This window comes from Lontra canadensis, unplaced genomic scaffold, assembly GCF_010015895.1.
Source record: "Lontra canadensis isolate GAN:19392208 unplaced genomic scaffold, GSC_riverotter_1.0 scaffold2, whole genome shotgun sequence".
Classification (NCBI taxonomy): Eukaryota; Metazoa; Chordata; class Mammalia; order Carnivora; family Mustelidae; genus Lontra; species Lontra canadensis.
Window position 1 is genome coordinate 30,874,480 of NW_022630996.1, and position 22,959 is coordinate 30,897,438.

General features: G+C 37.5%; 1 protein-coding gene across 2 annotated transcripts in view; it reads left to right on the forward strand.

The window, feature by feature from the left end:
* The window catches only part of IMMP2L (inner mitochondrial membrane peptidase subunit 2), an 859,460-nt gene that overhangs the window by 578,063 nt on the left and 258,438 nt on the right, over window positions 1–22,959 (forward strand). For both annotated transcript variants that reach the window (XM_032871296.1, XM_032871300.1), the window contains exon 5: window positions 1,120–1,185. In XM_032871296.1, the coding sequence (XP_032727187.1) occupies window positions 1,120–1,185 (66 nt within the window). The remainder of the gene's footprint in view (window positions 1–1,119; window positions 1,186–22,959) is intronic.

Sequence of the window (22,959 nt, forward strand, 5' to 3'; positions counted from 1 at the left end):
TTACTTATGGAACATAAGGAATAACATGGAGGACATTAGGAGAAGGAAAGGAAAAGTGAAGGGGACAAACCAGAGGGGGGATGAACCATGAGAGACTGTGGACTCGGAGAAACAAATTGAAGGTTTTAGATGGGAGGAGGGTGGAATATTGGGTGAGCCTGGTGGTGGGTATTAAGGAGGGGACGTACTTCGTGGAATGCTGGGTGTTATACATAAACAATGAATTTTGGAATGTTACATCAAACACTAATGATGGGGGCGCCTGCATGGCTCGTTGGGTTGGGCCTCTACCTTCGGCTTCGGTCATGGTCTCAGGGTCCTGGGACCAAGCCCTGCATTGGGCTTTCTGCTCAGCGGGGGGTCTGCTTCCCCCTCCCCCTCTGTCTACCTCTCTGCCTACTTGTGATCTCTCTGTCAAATAAAAAAGTAAATAAAATCTTAAAAAAAAAAGAACTAATGATGTATTGTATGGTGACTAACATAACACAATTTAAAAAAAAAGGATCATCTGATTTTTTTTTTAAACACCTCTCATCTTTATTGTTTTCTTAAGGATTTAAATCAAATTCCTCTGTTTACTTTAAATGAATTAAAGAAACTTAAGTATGTGATTTTAAACAAGTGTTCAAGCATTTTCTTATGTATGAATCCTCTTTCTTACAGGTGCTTAGCTCTAATGTTAAAATTCTTATCCCTCTATTTTTTAATTTTTTAAAGATTTTATTTATTTACTTGAGAGAGAGAGAGAACATGAGAGTGGAGAGGGTCAGAGGGTTAAGCAGACTTCCTGCTGAGGAGGAAGCCCAATACGGGACTTGATCTTGGGACTCCAGGATTATGACCTGAGCCGAAGGCAGTCACCTAACCAACTGAGCCATCCAGGCACCCTCCCTCTGTATCTTTTATTTGAATAAACTTTCAGCATGGCTTCTCCTCCTCCAAAGGTTTAAAATGAGAATGACGTCAATAGTAACTTTCTATTACTTGAGACCTAGGTAGGATTGATGTCACTGTCATGGGTGGGAAGGATTTTAATATAGCCCTTTTGTCACAAAATTTCTTTTCATTGTCTTAAAACAATAGAGACTTAACTGATTGTATAACCTTATTTTATTCTAGGTCCCCTAAAAACCCAGAACAGAAGATCATTAAAAGAGTGATTGCTCTTGAAGGAGATATTGTAAAGTAAGTACTGAAACTGTTGTTTTTAAGTTCAAGTTATAAATTCTGGAATTTCATTGAGTTTTAAATCATATCACTTGGGAAGTATGCTCAATTCAGAGGACCAAAGCTTTGGAGATATCCCAAATGAACTGGTATGTCTTCAGTGAGCATCATCAACCATTTCAGGATGTAAGGCAAATATAGCCTCTTGATAATATTATTATCTTTTATCTACAAGGCATAGGAGAAATAAATATTAACTGAAATTGACCAGGTTTTCTAAACTGACCACTAAATAATTGTGTTTTCAAATATTTAAATTAGCGTGATTGTTTTAGGTTATGGTATTAAGACAAATCCATGAACATCTATTATTTTAGAAGCAAATACAGAAACTAAGTGGGAGCTTTTCTATAAATGTACTCACAACCCTGAGATCACAGTCTGAGCTGAAATCAAGAATCGGATGCTTAACCATCTGCACCACCCAGGCTCCCCAATATTCAGAAAATTTTCTGAGCCTGTTTGCCAAAAAACTTAATTCTAAAATATCTATATTAATGACCCTACAGATTAAACAACCTTATTAAAATGAATCTCAGTTGGTTTTAAGACAGAATCAAAGCCAGCAGTTCTCAAAGGATGGCCAGAGGATCGCTGGGCATTCCCAAGACCCTTTGAGAGGGTCAGTGAGATCAGAACTATTTTCCTAATAATACTAAGATGCTGTTTGCCTTTTCACTCTCATTTTCTCTTGAGTGTACAGTGGAGTTTTCCAAGGTTATGTGATGTGTGCTATGCCATCAAATTGAATGCAGGAGTGGATATTGGAATATGACTGTCTCCTATTCATTCAAACACTAAATGGATTGGCAAAAATAGAAAAAAATGCTACTGATCTCACCATTTTTTCTATTGTTTTGGAAAATAATTATACTTTTCATTAAACACATTTTTGTATATGTTAACATATAGGTTTATTATTTTTTTAGATTGAATCTATAAAGATTTTTTTTTTTTAATTTACCATTTTTGTTTCCCATATGGTAAATACTGACAGAGTGTATTTTCTAATGTGGTAAATATTGACGAACAGTTCTTTGAGAGCCTTGGTTATTTTTACAAGTATAAAGGAGTCCTCACACTGTTTGCAGTGTGAGAACTTGCTGATGTAGGAATGAATGGCAAAAATGTTCATGTCATGATTACCTGTCCATGAGTGGTATGCATTATATGAATGGAGCTATTGCAAGATGGTGTGAATGGTTTATATTTATGAATATTTGTACAGTCTTTTTTTGTTCTAAAAGATTTTTTGAGGTAAAATTTATATACTGTACAACTCACCCATTTTAAATATACAGTGTAATGAGTTTCAGTGTAAGTATATACAATTGTGCAAGCCTCACCATGGTCTAATTTTTGGACACTTCCATTACCTTTAGAAGTTCTCTCCTTCCATTTGCACTTACGTGAGGCTCCCACCAGTCCCAGTTGGCCAGTCCCAGGCAACCAGGGATTTGCCTTCTGTCTCCATAGTTTAGCCTTTTCTAGAAAATTTATTTAGATGGTATTATACAATATGTAGTCTTTTATACCTGTGTCCCCCCCCATATCAGAATTTTTTTTTAATCCCCTATGTGTGTATATCTGTAATTTGTTCCTTTTTATGGTTCCATAGTATGGACCTACCACATTTTGTATGTTCATTTATGAGCTAATGAACATTAGAATTTTTCCAGTTTAGGGATATTATGAGTAAAGATATGAACATTTATATAAATGCTACAGATGCGTGTCTTCGGGTAGAAATGCGTTTTTATTTCTACTGAAATGTATTTGCATGTATCACTGTTAAAATGCCTATATTTCTAGAGATGCTAGCTATTACAGTGAAGTAGATGTTTAACTTTGGTTAACTACCAAACTGTTTTCAAAAGTGGCTATAATATTTTATGTTCTACCAGCAATGCACAAGGGTTTGATTTTCTTTGTATCCTTGCCAATACTTGGTATTATGAATATTTCTCATGAGCCATCCTCATAGGTGTAAAGTAGAATCTCATTGTGGTTTTGATTTACATTTCCCTGAAGGCTACTGATGTTGAGAATGTTTCCACACATGCTTACTTGCCATTTGTATATTTTCTTGGGTGAAGTGTCTTTTCAATGCATTTGCTCATTTTGTACTGGTTATTTAATATTTTGAATTATAGGAGGTCCTTTTATTTTGATTCCATAAATAGATTGGGCATTTGGGGGAGGATGAGTGTGTATAATAATGTGATTTTAGTCAGGTGTGAGTGTATTTATATCAAAGAGTTTAGTTTTTGTTATGTGTAGGATTTGTGTGGTCAGTTTGCAGAATTTGGTGATTGCTTTCTATTTTGAAGATCCTATCTAGTCTTCTGATTTCAGTAAGAAACTGTGAAGAGCAGTAAATTTGGAAAACTATTTGAAAAACGTCCATAAATGTCCAAAATACGCTTTTATTTTATTTTTTTAAAGACTTTATTTATTTATTAGAGAGACGGAGAGAGACCACAAGTAGGCAGAGCAACAGGCAGAGGGAGAGGGGGGAAAGCAGGCTCCCCCACTGAGCAGGGAGCCCAATGTGGGGCTCGATCCCAGGACCTGGCAATTATGACCTGAGCTGAAGGCAGCTGCTTAACTGACTGAGCCACCCAGGTGCCCCCAAAATATACTTTTAATATTTGGAAGACAGTTTGTGTGGATGTGATGCAAATCCTATTCAGGGAATGAGTCAGCATATAAAATATACGTTATATTAAAAGATTGAAGCTGGTCACGAAAGACCAGCATTGGATTATATTTATGGTATATGAAATGTCCAGAATAGGCAGATTCATAGAAGCAAAAAATAAGGGTTCCTAGGGGCATGAAAAAGGGAATGAGAGATATGGGTACAATTTTTTTGTTGTTGTTTTTTGGTTTTGTTCGTGTGTTTGTTTTTGGTAGGTGGTATGAAAATGTTGAAAATAAATGTATGAAAATAAAGTATGATAGTTCCACAGCTCTGTGACTATATTAAAAACAATGAATTGTTTTTAATATAAATTAAATTTATATTTAATGGTAAATTACATGTTACATAAATTACATAAATTACATCTCCATAGGCTATTTACAAAAAAAAAAAAGAGTTAATCAACAAAGGGAGCAAAATTTTTATCTATGTCAAATAATCTAACAAGATTAGGAATGTCAAGGGATTCATTTTACATTATAATCCAAAGAGAACACAGTTTTAATTCAGATGTATCATTATTGGTCACTAGCTGAAGAGTCAACAATGTGAGATGGTAAAACTTGGTCAGACAGAAAAAACTCTCTAATTAGAAATCAGTATGTGTAAATACTGTGTTGGGTTCACAGAGTGGCTGAACTAGAATGAAGGTCATTGGTACAGGGCTGGGAGATGAGGGGAAAGGAGATAGGGATCTTCCTTTTTTTTTTTTTTTTTTTTTAAGCCTTGCTTTTTTCACACCCCCACTATTGCAACCCACATGGGGAAAGGCTGGCTGCTTTGTTGTATGAAAATTAACACTTTGGACATGTGGCCCTTTTTGTCTCCCTTCACTGCACCTCTATCATGAAGCAATGAGTAACATAAGGAATGGAAGTACCAAGACTCAAGACTTTCCCAGTATGTAGGCTCTGAAACCTTTGTGATAATTGATTAGAAAAATAATTTTTTTTTATATTTCATGTTTTAAACAAAAATTTAAAATTTTATTCCTCTGAATAAAATAGGTGCTTAAAAATTCTAGGCTTCCTGGGCTTCAAATTAATAATTGAATATATTCCTGTAATAATTTCCTAACAGCACTGAAAAATATTAAGAGGTATTAGGTAAAACAGTATTATTTACTGATATGCTTACCTCTTTTTGTCCGTGACCCATTTTTAAAAATTATTTTTATTAACATGTATTATTAGCCCCAGGGTACACATCTGTGGATTATCAGGCCTACACACTTCACAGCACTCACCATAGCACATACCCTCCCCAATGCCTATAACCCAACCACCCTCTCCCTACTCCCTCACCCCTCCGCAACTCTCAGTTTGTTTTGTGAGATTAAGAGTCTCTTATGGTTTGTCTTTTTTTTAATGTCAAAGCATATTTTAAAAAATTTAAAAATATGCTGTCTTTCTTCCATCAGAAATCATTTGTCTATTGGTGTCCTAACTTTTGGTAGACAAGGTGCTTTGGTCTGTGATGTGGACTTTCCCTTCCCAGTCTTACCTTGGATAATACTTGATTACTTATTAGGCAAGCTAAACCTGAATGCACATTACCAGATTTTTTTTTTTTTTGGAAAGTACTTGGTATTTCATAAAATGATCGAAGAAAAAAATCTGACTTATTAGGACTCACCCTTTTTGTGGATTTTGTGATATTTTTATTGTGAATTATACATAATTAGTGGATAGAGAGGAAACAATTATCTTTTCCGAGCTAAGCACTTTCAAGGCTTAATCTAATCGTCAATTTAATGTTCTGTTAGTTATAAAAAACAGGTACATAGTAAAATATAGTTTAAACAGCATTATTTTAAAGATAATTCAGCAGATGGTTGACTAATGTTTTGTTTCTGCCTGGTGAAAGAAGTGTGGCAGAAGCCCGGGATCAGCCTCACCTCACTGAGGACTAGAAATGGGACTACGGCTTCTGTGCACCTGTACCCTCTATCCTTCTGTTTGCCTGTCTTGCTTGTGTTCCCGTTGGCTTTTGCTCCATTGCCAACTGTTGACTTCCTTGGATGTGCCTTTTGTTTAAACTACCTGAGAGAAAGCTGAGTATGTCCCTTTGAGGTGCAGAACCAGGCTATGTCCACCTGACATGCCACTGGTCAATCAACTCATGAGCTGCCTTTGGGGCGGGTGCCCTTCCTTGATCTGGCCGGTTGTGGCTATGTAGGCCAGTCACCTAGAACAGACCGTTTGGCTCTAAGGAACCTCTCTGAAGGGGCTTGTATGTCTGGCAGACACTGTGAGGCCTGCCAAACTGGGACATTGTAGTCAGCACTCACTTCACTTAGCTTCAGCCTTTGAAGCCTCATGTTCAATAGAACTGTAAGTTGTTCTCCTTGGTCATTGCTTTGACCCTACCCTCTGGGGAAGATTGAGTAATTGATTTAAATTACAGAAATAACACAAACTGGAAAAATTCAAAATGCTATCATGAACATTCTTGCACACATACTTTTGGACACTTGTGTGTTTATTGTTGTAGAACAGAGAGCTAGAATTAGAAATACTAGGTCAATGTATGTTGTTGTTATTAGTGTTGTTGTTATTTTTAGTTCTAGTGTATACAGCCAGATTTCCCTCCCAAGAGGTTTGCTTCCCATCTCACCAACCTATTTATACTCTTACCAACGCTGCATTTGAAATGCAAATGAAATGCAAAATACACATTTCAGAGGAAGCGGATTTAAAGATCAAATGCAATGGGGGAGTGGTGGACTTCAGATTCAGAAGTCAAAACATTTCAACACCAATTCTGAAATTAGTTTAGATGATTAGGTTCTATTTACTTTAATCAGATTGCTGACCAATAGGCCTTAGAAATATTCATTTAACGAACACTGGTGTGACCACTAGAGAGACATAATTGAAGAGAAGAGACAGAGTCCCTGCTCTCAAGGAGTTTATATCCTAGTGGTTAGAAGCAGGTAACAGACAAATACATAACACATAATGCAAGACATAACACTGAGCCAGACGTGCTAAAGAAAAATAAAGTCAGAAAGGGTGTATAGAGTGGGGGTTCAGGGACTGCTATTTTAGGCAGGATGTTCACTGTGAACCACTCTAATGAGCAGACATGTAGCAGACTCCTATATTACGGGAGGAAGGAAGAGAGCCGTAGTAGGACCTGGGACAAAGGCAGTTCACACCAAAGAAATAACGGATTCAATCCTGGGAAGGGTACACAGTAAGTGAGTTTAAGGAATTGCAAGAAGTCAGGATATCAGACCCAACTGAACGAGGAAAATTCATGTAGGAGACTAGTATCAGAGGTTTGCAGAACTCCGTGGGTCATAGGAAGGACTTTGGATTTTATTGTAGTGGGATGGCAAGGCCGTGGAATGTTTTGAGTCATGAGTGATAGGATGTGATTGGGATTTTTAAAAGATCCTCTGTGCTGTGTGGAGAATAGACGAAAGGGAGGCAGTCTGACCCAAGTAACTGGTCAAAGTATTTTTCTCTTGAGGAAATAATACATAGCTTCTTCTAAAAGTGGCTAAGTATCTTTGTTTATGACATGAATGATGACTACTTTGATTTGAGATTTTCAGAGTGACTCATAAAAGTAGTCACATTATTTGTAATCACAGTCATTACGGTTATATTGACCAGGCAAAAGTAGAGTTGAAGCATTTGTTCAGTGAATTCAGCCAAATGTTCCTAAGATGGTAGCAGAGGTGAGTTTTGCAAGTCAGAACTTTCTGTCATGATGTCAACATTGATTAACATCACAAGACGGTTGCTTGATTGTGTGGATACCTTAGCTAGAAATCTAGCCGTTTTCATCAGGTTTGCCCGAATGGGTCTGCTTATCTGTGACAGGAACAGTAAAAAGCTAATGAAAGTAATATTTAGACAAGGCCATTAGTTCCACCAAAATATTTTTCATAGTTATTTGCTTTTTCTTATTAATTTGTTATGACTCACATAGAAAGGCTATTTTAGAAAAAGATAAAATGAATACAAAGCACCAAACTGCAGGAAGTCAATATGAATCAACCGTAACTGAAATTTGTAAGGCATCAACATTTTTTATTGGGCACTTGTACTTCTGTTTCACAGATTTTCTCAGCCCCGTCAAAAATGAAGCCTTTTATCATTTCCCTTCTTACTTACTAAAATACACTTTACAGACAGATACTTGGAATCTGGGAATCTATGTCGTTAGCGAGCTCCATGAAGTAAATCACCAGTGACTCACCAAAGTAGGACACTTTGGAGAGTGAAAGGGGATGATTATTATGTTGGAATAATCAGCATAGGGTGGTTGCCAAGATAAACTGCAACAAATGGTCACCCTACCCGTGAAATGTAATCTACTTTATAATTCACTTTACATGATTTGATTTTCTTTAGTTTGTGGTTCGCCTTGTTCAGGAGAATTCCAAGAAGGGTTCATAGAGAACAATCACTTCCTGGCCCCAGGGAGGCCTTTGGTTGGGCAGGATCAATGATGTTCTGGAGAGGCAGGCCCTGCTCATGACACAGTCATTTCCATGCTAGAAAGCACAGTGTAGGACTTTCTGTAACAACTACTGATACTGCAAAATATCCTGCATTAAAGAACACTTCTCTCAATGTAAAATATTTAAATCATAATTCCTCTTCAGGTCTGGAGACTATATTGTAAAGTGTCAAAACACCCTAATTTATTAAAAATAACTATCTGATATTAGCAAAAAAAAATCCACTCAATCACTAGAAATGAAACATTTTAAAACTTGTTGATTTTAAGTGTGCTATTGAAGATACGGAAATCAATATTAGCCTATCACAAATGGTTGAATCATATTATGTTCCAGGAAATGATGAAGGTTTATAGGAAGAAAAACAGAACTAAATTGAGTTTTCCCCAGTAAAACTAAAAATGATGCTTGTTTAATAACTTTTTTTTTTTTTTTGATGCAGTAGCTCTGAATAATAGGAGCTTAATTTATCTCTGTGGCACTCTGAAGACCGTGTATTGATTTATGACATTTTTGGTAGATTAGGATTTAGGAATATGTTCTTTCCTAAAAGAAAGGACAGAATGAAGATGAAATTTGAAAAGATACTTGTGTCCAGGACCCTGATAAAGATTGTGGAATAGAATGTTTCAGAGCATGGACGCTAATGGTTTTATTTTATGGTTCTCAAATGGGACCCAGGTAAGTGGTTGCTTTTGAAGACAGGAAGATATTTGTATACTGGGCCTTAGCTGTTAGTGATTTGAGCAGAAGACTTTCACAAATTTCTGAGCCACTTAAGCCTGGTTTAGTTTGAATTCTGAATTTTTCCCAAATCAAAATGGCACAGCACATCCTTGTTAAGTGCTTAGCTTCTGACCAATTCTATTATTTAATAGATAAGGTCTTGAGCATGGAATTAAGTATTCCAGGGTCTGTCCAATAAGGGTTAGTTACCACTAAATTAGAGGCATTTGTGAAAAATCATCAGTTTTGCTCTGGTGTCGACCTGAGAAATTATTAATTTCTCCTGGACATTCTTCCCTTCTTCTTGAAAGAAAGAGAATTCTTCTCTACTAAGGAATTATGTAGGTAACCCATGGCTTTTGGGAATCTTTCTTTTTTGTAGATGCAGATGATTATTTCTCACACTGCTGCTGTATCCGTGAATAAAAATGGAATTGCTGATAAAAACTCTGTGCATTAGCAGTAGGTAGTTCTCCGTCACCACCAGAGAGGCAGCCACTTTTAAGTTTATGTGCAAAAATGTTGATCTTGATTTTTAAGGTCGAGATTATTTCTATAATCGATTTAGCAACATAGGGAGGTTTTCAGAGGCACTACACCAACTGCAGTGTGTACACGTTCATGTAGGAGGGTGCGGTTGCTGGATGTCAGTAGGCTATTTAGACTGAACTGCTTTTTCTAATGATGGTGACAGCAAGGATTGTGGTACTCTCCTCACCCCCATTAGTGGTTTCTCTTGCTTCATTTTTGAACGTACTCTGCCCGTCTCTTGAATAGGATTCTTCTTTAGATACAAACATCACCACTATTCATTCTCTTATGCATAGTCATTGATTCATTCGGTATGTCGTGGAGGTCAGGAGCACAAACTACAAATTCAGACTTCCTTGGTTTGTATCCCAGCATTGCCACTTCTTGCTTTACTTTACCAAATGACTTAATTCTCTAAGCTTAATTTCTCTCATCTATAAATGGAAATTACAGTAGTACTCCCTGGAGTACTCTTCAGGATAACATGACATAGTGGCTATAATTTGGCTAGCACAGTGCTTGCACCTAAGAATGTATTCAGTAATTATCAGAAATTCTTAAAAGCAGTCACGATTTAATCATTGTTTATTGAGTGCCTGGAATATTTACTGTGTGCTGGACACTGTGTGGGATTCTGAGGTTGTGAGTATGAAAAGCCATCAATAGTTCGTGCCTTCCTGAGGTTTATGCGCTGGTGGAAAGGCAACAAAAGCAACAAAGAAATACAATTGCCACCATAAAAATGTACAAAGGTCCCTGGAACATCCCTGGAGGAACAGCATCTGGTCTACCTAGGGAGCTGGGCTGTGTCGTACTCAACTTTCTGGTTAAAGTTTGAGATGAATAGGAGATCTCCAGCTCCCTTCTTTTTTTTTTTTTTTTTTTTTTTTTAAAGATTTTATTTATTTATTTGACAGACAGAGATCATAAGTGGGCAGAAAGGCAGGAAGAGAGAGAGAGGGAAGCAGGCTCCCTGCTGAGCAGAGAGCCCAATGTGGGGCTCGATCCCAGGACCCTAGGATCATGACCTGAGCTGAAGGCAGAGGCTTAACCCACTGAGCCACCCAGGTGCCCCTCCAGCTCCCTTCTTAATTGCAAAAGCAATATAGGCTTAGTATAATTTAGGAAAATTGAAACGATAGTGGAGCATATGGGGTAAAATGAAAAAGTCCTTTTCCCCTCATACTTCTATTCACACTCTCAGAGGTATATATGATTTGGATCCTGATCTATGTCTCCTAGTAGGAGATTGGAAGGTTTAGAAAAATATTTATATCATAGCGTTTTTCCTTGAATATTCCAGAAGGAAAAAAACACATACTTCAGATATATCTATAATAATTTATGTGTTCTGGTGTGTGTGTTACACAGATAGGTACACCTATTTTATAGTAATATACTTGTATACCTCTCCTAGGTAGGTATTTGAAAACATGGCAACTTCAGAATTGCTTATATATAAAGTTCTAAATAATAAATTATACTCCTAGGAGTAATGTACACAAAGATACTGTGTGCAAATTATTGGGTAACAATAATATGTGACCCAGACAAAATCATTTATAGAAAATTACAGGCAAGAGCATGAAAGTGAATAGTAAGTAATGTCCTTATTATTTAATGTTCTTCCTATTAAAGTCATCATATCTAAAAGGAATTATTAGAAACATCATGTTCTCTCCAAGCAGTGTATGACCTGAAGTGACTGGGGTGGTGGGGTTCGGGGAGGAAACCCATTGCTTAGCTTAATTAGTGAAAATTTTCCGCAGCTGGGAGCCTAAGCAGGATGCTCTGGTCTGGCTCCACCCTTGTCAACATCTTCTTGCTGCTCTCCAAAATACAGTAGTCAGTCTCTAACCTGGATGGTTTTCACTAAGCTCCTTTCCTCTGTTTTTGGGCTGACTTTGGGGACTTTACTCCCCAATTCTGCCACAAGCCTCCCTTGCCTCCCCCAGTGCAGACAGATCATGCGAGGTGTTCTCACAGAGTCTGATATTTCCTACCAGGAAGCACATCACACTGGGGGCTGGTTAGTGCATTAATCTAGTCGCCTTCTTTGCTGCTGGCTTAATTATACTTCTTAGTAGTATAACTTTTTGAAGTTGTGGCCTACAAGTAAAAATGTAGAAAAATGCTGACTTTTGTACACTCCTTTGAACTAAGTATTGATTTTTATTTTTTTTTCTTTGCTCACAGTAACGTAAGTCTGTCAAATATTTGGAAAAGGCATATAAGTATAATTATCTTAGTAGGAAACTAAAAAGATGGTCTTAAAATACCTTTTTAATGAAGCTTAAGAAGCATGCCAGAAAGATTTAAGAATATTTCAGCCTGAATAATTACTTAATAATTAAGGAACAGATAGCTCTTCTATTTTTGTGCAATTTCAGTTAACCTTGTTTCAACCTAACATTGACCACACTGTTTCTCTTTTAAAATGTTTAGAGAGGGACGCCTGGGTGGCTCAGTTGGTTAAGCGGCTGCCTTCGGCTCAGGTCATGATCCCGGTGTCCTGGGATCGAGTCCCACATCGGGCTCCTTGCTCGGCAGGGAGCCTGCTTCTCCCTCTGCCTCTGCCTGCCTCTCTGTCCGCCTGTGCTCGCTCGCTCTCTCTCCCTCAGTCTCTGACAAATAAATAAATAAAATCTTTAAAAAAAAAAATGTTTAGAGAAAGAATTTCATGTGACGGAACAGGTGTGTTTAAGGTATTAACTTAGTTATGGATGCTATTATATTTTTGTAACTTCTGTTGTATGAGAGCTTTTTTTAGGTGTCTAGGGATAATAAGGGGTAGCATGAAAATAGTAGAAGGAGTGTACCCTTGGAGTAAGACAATAGATTCAATTCCAACTCTGTTTCTTACAAACTGTGTGACCTTGGAAAAGTTATTGACCTCTCTGATTTTAAAAGGAAAAAAAAAATCTCTATTTTCAGAGTGATTTTAAAGACCAAATATCTCCCAATACTTTGTAAATTTTAACACACTAATAACTGTAATATATTATTAACTGATTTTCTGTTTGGCTTATCCAGAGCTTAACAGAATGTCTTGCCCATTTTAGATTATCAATTTTTTCTGTCATCGTTGAAAAAAAAATTTATTCTACTGCTCAATCAAGATATAGGTCCATATTTGATAAATTCTCAAGTTGGAAGAAACCCAGTTTTACTATGTTCCCTGCAAGTACTCAAATGCGGGCTACTGTATTTTTGAGATCGTGAACTGTTCTTCATGCACAGTTACCTGGTGTTTGTAGCAGGGGTCAATATGCTTTTTCTGTAAACAGCCAGATAGTAAATAGGTTTTATAGCTTTGCGGGCTATACCATCTCTGACAAAACCACTCAATTCTGATACTGTAGTATGAAAGCAACTATGAATAATACATAAAATGAATGTTCCAATAGAACTTTAGTTACAGAAACAGATACTAGACTAGATTTGGCCCCTGGGCCCTACCTAGTTTTCTAATTCTGGTCTGTATTATCTACCTTCATTCCTTTAACCTTAGAGGTAAGTAGAAAATACTGAACTTATTTTCTAGTCCCGGCCAGCAGTTTAAATAGTAGGGAGGAATTAGCTTAAAAGCCTTGGGTTCTTTGGTTAAATGCTGGTTGAGACAGAGTAGCTCTGTTTCTCCAAGTGAGGTTTTTGCTGCATTGCTCGAAGCCACATGGGTACACCTGCACAGTGAAGATATTTGTCTCAAGCTGGTTGGGGAAGAGCTATTATACTTTAAGAACATTGCAGAGAGTATCTTCACTGGCGAGGAGCCACAATGCTCATAAAAGAGTAGAATAAATTTCATTGCCCAAATAGTTTCTTCCTAATACAAAAGGGATATCCCTACAGATGGGAAAATATATCCGAATACTACGCCCGGCTATGTAAGCTCTTCTTATAAGTCCAGCATTAGAACTCCAGTGATCTTCTGTCTGTTATTTGAGCTCGACTAAACTGACAGTGCGGAGAAGAAGGAACTAATAATCTAGAGGATCTTTTTTTTTTTTTTTAAGTAATTTATTTTAGTTCCTCAATTTATTTGTTGTATTACGGAAAATGTTCAAATGTCCTCTAGTTTATTACGAGGGATACCTTTATATATAATAGCATCTTAGTTAGGCACAAGTGGTAATCATTCCCATATTTAAAATGTCGATGGTGAAACTAAAGTCTATGTTTGCAGTTTTTGTAATATTGGAAGATGTTTGTTGACAGAAATATTAATCATAAATTGTTGATTTAGAAAATAGAGTGTCTCCCTAGTTTTTTTCCCCTGAGAATCTGAATGGTTCACACTAGCAGAACTAATAAGATTTTGAAATTGATCATCCTCAACTCAAAGGAGAATTTGAGTGAAAATAATTAATTTTTTTTTTTTTTCATTATTAGGGGAGCTGACAGTTGTTGATCTTTCCTTTCAGAGGAGTCAATTGTGTGATGAAAGTTGTATATCTGGGGTGTGATGAATAGCAAGTCATTAACTCTGGGTTTCTGCAACTGGACTCTTGGGAACTAAGGAGATTTTCTACTTTGCTTATTACAAAAATAAATTCTACTCCCTGGCCATTATGCGATACCTGGTTTTAATATGCAGCCCAGAGCCGGCAGTGATAAACGCCGCGTCCCACACTGCTACGCCTCAAGGTGTATTGATGCTTCCAAGGAACATTTCTGCAGTTTGGATTCCAATATTACATACATCAGAAAGTAAATGACTATTTAATCTGTAACTATAACATGAAGAGGAGCAAGTAATACATACTGCAATGGAGTTTAGCAGGATGGAAAGCCAACCTGAAAGATTTTCTATTTGAGATGAAAGTATAATAAGCAGTAAGCTTTACAAAAGCGAGGAGTGTGATAATAGAAGAGGAAATGAATGAACAGATTAGAATTTCGCATGTGTATGGGAAAGTAAGGTGACCTTTAATGGATTTCTGGGGCTGTCTTTGGGGGATTATGTAAATCAAGCCTGAACTCTAAGTCTCACAAGGCTATCATTAAAATCAAGAGAATGCTTACTGCCTAATGGAAATTGAAGTGACTATTAACTTGATGTATGCGAGCTCTAGTATTCTCACACGACTTTTAAAAAATAATGATTTTGTTAAAATTAAAACTTGCAACTTCCTTGCCCATAAAGTGAAGGAAATAAAGAGGATATGCATATGGAACTTATATGAAAGTTTCACTTTTCACATTCGTGGCAATGTATGAATATTGCACAGTATATTGAGCCAGTGATAAGTACTAAAGTCATTTTCGTCTTTGCTAATACAATAGGTGAGAAGATGTTTCTCATTGCTGTTTTCATTTATATTATTTTCATTGCTAATAGGAATGAGTATTTTATTAATCTTTAACTTCCTTTTCTAAGAATTATTTCAGAATTCCCCATTTTTAAATGGCATTCAGTGTTTTCTTATCAGTTTGGAGAATGATATAAATATAGATTTGTTTTTTGTTGGTTTTATTTTGCGGTTTTTCTTTTCTTTTTTTTTTTTGAGAGCGAGAAAGAGAATGTGCACAGGGGAGGGGGTGCAAAGGAGGGGAGTCAGAGAGAAAGGGAGAGAGAGAATCTTAAGCAGGTTCCACACCCAGCCTGGTGCCCCACATGGGGCTTAATCTCATGACCGTGAGATCATGACCTGAGCCAAAATCAGGAGTGGGTCACTTAACCAGCTGGGCCACCCAAGCGCCCCCATTAGTTTGAATATATTATGTATGTTAACCCCTTGCCATCTTTAGATCAAATTTATTTCCAGTTCATGATTTGCCTTTTATTTTTATTCATTCTCATAGGTTACTTAAGAAAATATGTTTTTTTAAAGCCATTTAATTTTATTTTTGATAGCTAAAGGTCCATGAAGTAGACCTTTAGAAACTGAATTCTTTGATAGAACTTTTATATGTTTGTCTGCTAAATTGATGCTATTAGTATGTGTTAATCCTAATCTAAGAGTTTCACAAATAAAGACAAATGGGACTTTAGTGTAAAGCTTGTAACATGTTTTTCTCAATATGTTAAAGTCATAAAAAAATCTAGTAATCCTTTATTGTGGAAGACCATATATATCTACATATGTTCTATAGGGAACATAGCTACCATATGGAGGGTGGCATTGTTCTAGTAGAATGTTCCTCTAAGTGTGATCTCCAGACTGTAGCATCAACATCACCAAGGAACTTGTTAGAAATGCAAATTCTTGATTCCCACTTCCTCGCACTGCATCAGGAACTCTGCATCTGGAGCCAGCAACCTATGTTTTAAAAAGGTGATTCTGACGCATGCCGAAATTTGAGAAAATGTTCTAGTATTAGGTCTCTCACCAATGATCTGTTTTAACTTGAGTAGTTTAACCTATTTATATTTTGCTCTACTTATTTAGGCATGAAATGATGTTTTCTTCAATGTGACTCTATTGCTACCCTGCCTAAACTTAAACTTCCAGTGGTGTGGGAATTTTGGGGTGGGAAAAAACACAATGGTGTCATGACCGCCTGTTCCCTTTCCAGGCTTAATGAAGTGTTAGATCCTGAGCATCAACCCACCCCAATCTTTTCTTTAGAAGTTCACTCTCACTTTCTTCAAAATCTCTGCCCTCCCTGTGATCTCATGCTTTTAGGAAAATGGAAAGCATCTCACAAATTTGAGGACCCTTGGACTGTTATATGGAACATGTTTTCCAGCTCTTAAATTCTATGATATTTATTCTGTCGAAAAGAGGGAGACAGAGAGTACACAAATCTCTGTAGAAGGATTAGCACCAGGAAGAATGTTTTCCCACTCCAGGGTAGAGAGGTGGATCCCGTCACTGCATCGCTCCCTCGGGCTGCTCCTTTACCATGAGGCATCTCAGACGTGGGTCTTGGAAGTCTCCCCAAAGGAGAGGCGAACAAGAGGCAAGCAGAGAGGACTTGCCTAACAGTGCCCAGGAAGATGGGTTAGCAGGGCTTCGTGATTTCCTCACTGGATTACCGTGTCTGTATCCTAACTGATTTCCCTTTCATATCTTTGCCAACCCATCTTCCACACTCTCACAAGAACAATTTTTTTTTTTTTAAATGTCAGTCTCATCATGCCATCCACACTCACGAACCTGGTCATAAAGATCCCTCATGATCCGGCCCTGTGTCTCTCCGGCTGCACTCTCCCCACTGTGTTCTTGCCACACTGATAGTTTGTTTCTGGCCAGTTACGTATCTCCTCACACACCTTTGCCCTTTACAGGAAGCAGCCTCACTCTTGTCCTGTTTCTTTGCTTTGTTTTTGCCTGGCTAACTCCTACTCAGCAGTTGTATCTCTGGGAATTAATCTGGTAGATAGACCTGCACCTGAGTGCCAAGGAGTGTGTGAAGGCAGGTACTTGCACAATTGTTTATAATAGCAAAAGATTGAAACTTTCTTAATGTACATCCATACAGTTAAGGGCATTGTGATGCATTCATAGAATAGAGACACAGTTAAGAAGAAAAGGTTAGATCTATATGTATACACACACACGTATATGAGAAAACTACCGCACGGTAGTTCCTGAACACCAGTCCCACCCCCGTCATTTTTCCAGGAGTTCGCGCTCACTTTTTCTGCACTCTCAGTTGCTCAGTAATTACAAGTAAATGTGTAACTTCCACTTTTAGAGGAGGGAATGAGAGAGCTAGAAGAGCAGGAGTGTGAAGGGAATTTTATAATATATCCTTTAATATTTGACTTTTAACATTTCTCTGTCTCACACATCTTACGTGTTTAGATACGTGCCTACAAATGTACACATATGTGCAGATGTGTGTGTAAGCCAAAGATTCCATTCCCGTACCTCTTTTTTAAAACCTTCTATGATTTAAAACCTTCTGCTTCTCTTTTGTGCTCCTATTGAATACTAGTTTCCTCTTTCATAACATTTACCGTTCACTGTGGGTGGTTTTTTGCTTTTGTCTTCTTCCCTACCCACTCTTCTTACACCCACGTGCCTGTGTGGGTGGACGGGCACACACACACACACACACACACACAGAGCTATCATCCCTCTCTATCCATGCTCATGTTTTATCCTGTACATGGCAGACAGTTCACCCTCCCTCACCCATCTAAAAAAATCCCGTATCTTCACCCCAACAGAAATGACTGTCCTCTTCTCTGTTTCCAGCGTACTGTATTGATCATACAGGTACAAAATGCATCTAATTGTATTAGAGCCTGTTATACATGCATCTTTCTGCCTGTGCACAATTTACATCAAGGGCAGCGACTCAGTTCTGGAGCCTGGCATCTAGCACAGTCCTGTCTTACAAAATTTAGCATATTGAGGGTGAGCTCAGTAAGTATTTGGCAAATTAAAAATGACTGCAGAAAGCTCTGTGCAATATTTATAAAACATCAATCCCGAATATCACTCTGTGAAATGATTCTGTTTATTCTGGAAATAGTTCAACTTAGTCCAATTAGTATAAGTCCCAAGTCCTTATCTTTAAAAATGTAAGCTCTCTAATGTGCTGAACATTTTCAATGTTGCTGAAGGTTAAGGAAAGCAAGTGGTAAAGAACACGAGTCTCAGCCATCTGTTTTTCTTTGCTCTCTCCAGCAGCATAAATGCTGCAGGGACTGTCCCCGCACAGCAAAGGGGATGAGAATATGCGTGTTTATTATTGAGAAGTCTTAAATGGGTGCCCTGTCAGTCAGTTTAGGTTAACTTATTCCGTGAGAACAAACGACCTCCAAATCTCAATGATTTATTATAGTAGATGCTTGATTCTCACTCTATTATAAGTTTACCATAGGTTGCATGAGATGCTGCTCCATGTTTTCTTCTCTCAGGGATTCAGGGTAACAGGGTATTAGTAGTCACAGGTGAGATGGAAAAGAAAGCATGGTAGAACCATGGGGTGGATCTTGAGGCTTCTGTTTGGAAGAGGGACATAGGATTTCTACTCAGGTGTCATTGGCCAAAACCAGTCACATGACCCAACCCAATATCAATATGGCGGGTGTATACAACTCTCCCTCAGGGATGGGAGACACACATTTTGAACGATAGTACTCTACTGAAGCCTCTTTTAGAGTTCTTCTCTTGAAAATAAATTGGTTTTGTTCTTGTATCAGGCTGCTTATTTCACACATATTAGTTAAATGTGTACCACAAACAGAGCCCTGTGCAGGGAGGGACAGTGAGGTTAAGTCCAAGACTCTTTTCAAGGAACTAACTACCAGAAGGGTGTCAAAATACCTCCGTGAGCCAGTGGTCAGGTAGGTAGTGGTGGTGAGAGCCCCTGGGGGAGAGATAGCTGGAGTTGACATAGCATGGAATCATATGCATTAGCTACTGATACCGGAATTAATTTTATATTGTTACTATTTTTTAATCTCACATTGAAAGGTGTGCTGTTTGAGGATTCATCATATCCATTTGCCCTTCAGTTATTTTCACTGATTTCAGAAATCATATGTTGTATGTGTAGATATGTATGTATATACACACATATGTACTTATAGATATTTATTTAATAAATATTTGCATGTTAATGATAAAGTGGTAACACTGATCAGAATATCTGCTGTAAACATCTACAGCCATAACACCCTGGATGCCCCCAATCTCGTCAAAATATCTGGTGTTACCTCATTAGTCATACTCCTTGGGCATTGGACATATATGGTAATATCCCAAGCCCACGAAATACTGTATTTTTAACCACTCTATTTATTTGTCTGTTTACTTGTTGTTTTATGTAGCTATCTTTTTTTTTTTTTTCTTGAGAATAAAAATCTGCTCATGCCCCATGTGGCCTTGAATTTCCTAGCTTAGAAATTACTGTTCTGTCTACACACTGAATACATAGTGCTGATGCCTTAAGCTGCTAGTGTTTTTCTGTTGGTAGATTATTCCTTGTCCATTGCCTTTTAAATATATATTCAGAAGGATCATACTTTAAGAAAGGATTAAGTATTTCAAGGGAGAAAAACCATTCTGCTGTTTCTAAAGCATACACAGCTGTTAAACTTTAATTAAACAGGTTTGTAGGAAAGGGGACTAGAGACCAAGTTCATAAAACCAGACAGATATGCTTTGTAAATGAAGAAGAAAGTTAATTAAGCCAAGCATAGCAGCTTAATATTAATTTTTAAAACGCTTCCCGTGTATTTGTTGTAAATCTTGACACTGCTATTGCATATTTCCTAATGAGTTATTCTACAATTTAAGTTCAGCATTTGGATGTCAAAGATTCCTAGTCAGTTGGAAAATTATAAGATCTTCCCATATAGTGTTAATATTTATTGCAAGAAACTTAACTCTTGAATGAAGTGCAACTCATCGATGAAAATAAATGGTGAATTTATATTTTGGAAATAGAATTTGTTATATAAGCCGTGAAAATAATCCAGAACAACCCACTGGTTTTTAAAAACTTATTTAATTACCAGCAGATTCTGAACATCACAATGAGACTGATAAAACAGATTTAATATTCAGTTGTGGTGTTTTTGAGCTTATCCTTAAGTCTTTTAACCAAGTTACAATTTTTTTTTAAATTACTAGAAGAGCAATATGCCATTTTAACAAAAAATTGAGCTCAACAGTACACCCATAATTCTGTGAAGGAGAAGGAACAAAAAAGCCTAATGAATTAGAATTTGTTACTATACTGTCAGACCCTAAGAAACTTGCAGATGCATTCAGTTACTGAATTGAGTTCATGATTTTCCTTTGTGTTTTATTATGCATAGAATCTGTGAAGGAACACTTTTAAGATTTAGATTTCACCTCTCAATAGGGAAGGCATACAGGAAAAACTTTAAAAGCATAAAGGTGTTTAAATTAAGCCTGCTGGGTATGAATGCAGTAAATAAACCAAATTGTGATTTATTTAAATTATTCACAGGTTTAAACCTCTTGTTCCTCATGCAACAGTATGTCCTGCTTTATCCTCTAAAAAGAAGTATGAACTGTAAATTAAACATTGACTGTATTCTTAAGTGCATTAAGGTAATTATAAGAGTTTCAAACCATGACTTCGTCTTCACTGCACAGATATCTTTTGCTTATGTGAAGCAAAAAGGTTTATAGGCACTGTTTCTTCAAAAGACCACCAAAGAGTAAGAAAGATGTTTGAGACCATCAGCAAGATTTTCTAGACAGTCACAATAGCAGCAAATAAATGAGGATTTAGAAATGAATTGTGCTAAGCAAGGTAAATTGTGTGGCATGTTGCCTTGTAGTGCTTCAATTGATACACCGTGAAGCTGTAATACTGTCATCAACAGAATATCCCTGAAAATGGGATGTTTCTCCCAGTAGGTTGCTGGGTAAAATGAAATGTTTTACTTATGCTGGAGAGGAGAAATGCACAAGCCACTCCTGTGACAGATGCATTCAACATATTACTTTAGGTTCTGGTTTCCATTTTAAAGACAGTATTATCCCTGATTATGCTGAGCGTAACTGTACAGAGTAGGGATTTCCTTTGTCATGCTGGACGAGTGTCAACAGCGATGATCCGTCCCCAAATTGTCTTCCCGGGCCAGCTTCCTTCATGCAGCACACTGTCAGCATATGATGTGGTCATGACTGAAACACCACTTAGAAGTGTATTCGTCATAAAAACTTCCTAAATTCTTCCATTTTTTTTTTTCCCTCTGAGCCATCTAGTAATCTAAATATATTCTTGTAGTTTTTCTTTCTCATGACACCCGAGACATCTCCTGATAGTGAGGCAAGTGGCTCTAGGAGGTCAGTCTTCTTTATAACGGACCCTGCTGAATGGTCCTGCACACCGAAAGATGTCTATTGTCTTCGTTCAATTTCTGGTTTACTAAAAGAGAGTGATACATGTTGGTATCACTGGGTCTGAACTTTGGAGACAGAGTTCAATTCCCTCCTGTTATAGATAAGGAAACTGAGACCTGAAAAGTTGTGTGACTTGCTCAAGTTTACTTAGCTAGCTAATGAGCTAAAACTCGGCTCCCTGCCCATGAGGTCTAGCCTGATCAGATGGTACTTCTTGGAAGTCTGTGAATTTCACTGCCGCTGTCCTTTGTTTCATTGGGTAGATGTGTGGTTGGACTTTATTGATTTCTGAACTTCTTTAATTTTATGATTTCTAATGTAGAACCACAAGCTATGCATATTTGAAATTTTATTTCTACTTGTCTATATTATTACCTAATTATTTGTTATTTTTTTAAGTCTTTTTTCATGGTTACCTGTGATAGCTCTGAAATTTGATCTCCTTTGGTGGACTTATAATATAGTGCTACTGTTTTGTCCTCGTGAATTTATAATGTCAGGATCTCTTACACTTTCGACACCCTCTGCTATGTGTCTGTATTGAAACTCTCAGTGGTCTTTTATGTGTAAGACCTCTTTTTGCCACCCTTGTGCTTTGATGTGCCACATGGCAACTTTTTCTAATAGCCTGCTAGGTCCTTGGATTATTGATATGATGAGTATAGTGAGATGTTTGCATTTTATTTAAAGTTAACTACTGGACTGTACCCTAAAGCCTAATTATATGGCTACTCAACGTGGGTATACTTCCTTGGGGGATGATGTATTTCTCTTCCTTAAATACAGGGAGAGTGGAAGTTATTTGGTCTACCTTTTAAGGGGAAGGGTTCAAGAAGTGGAGTTTTGATTGCTGCTTTAGGGTGTCGTCAGCATGACTTTCCAGGTAGCTTGGGAATCATGAGGTCTCTGGGGCCCTTTGCCCCACAGAGCAAGGAGTCACCGTACATGCATATATAATTTTCTGACCCTTGTACTCTAGGTTTATGATTTTTGGAACCAACTGACTTTGCTTTCTGCAGTTTTGAATTAGATCAGTGATTTTTTTAAACCTGGCCAAACAGGGAAGCTCTCGGGACACTTTTAAAAACACAGATTCCTAGAAGTCGCTTCGAATCAACTGACTTGGAAATAACTAGGAATGGAGCCCAGGAATCCGTCACTCTTCAAAGCTTGCCTGGGACACTTAAGAAAACAGTGGCTGGGTTCCCTGCCAGGCCAATTAAATCCGAATTGATGGAGGTGATGCCCCAGAACCCAGCATTGAAGAAGCTCTCCCTCCCTCTCCCCCCAACCCCCATGACTCTCATATGGAACCAGGGTGGGAAACCACTTCTCCAGACTTTCCTTGGCCCCTAGGATTTGGCATTTTTTGTTCAGGGTATCCAATAAGGTAAGCTTTGCTGTTCTAGAGCAAATAGAAGAATCTCTGCCTGTCATTTGAATGTTTGTGAATAAAGTGGTGTGGTGATCTCTGTGCTGTCTCTTGCAGAATGTATACTATTATGTCT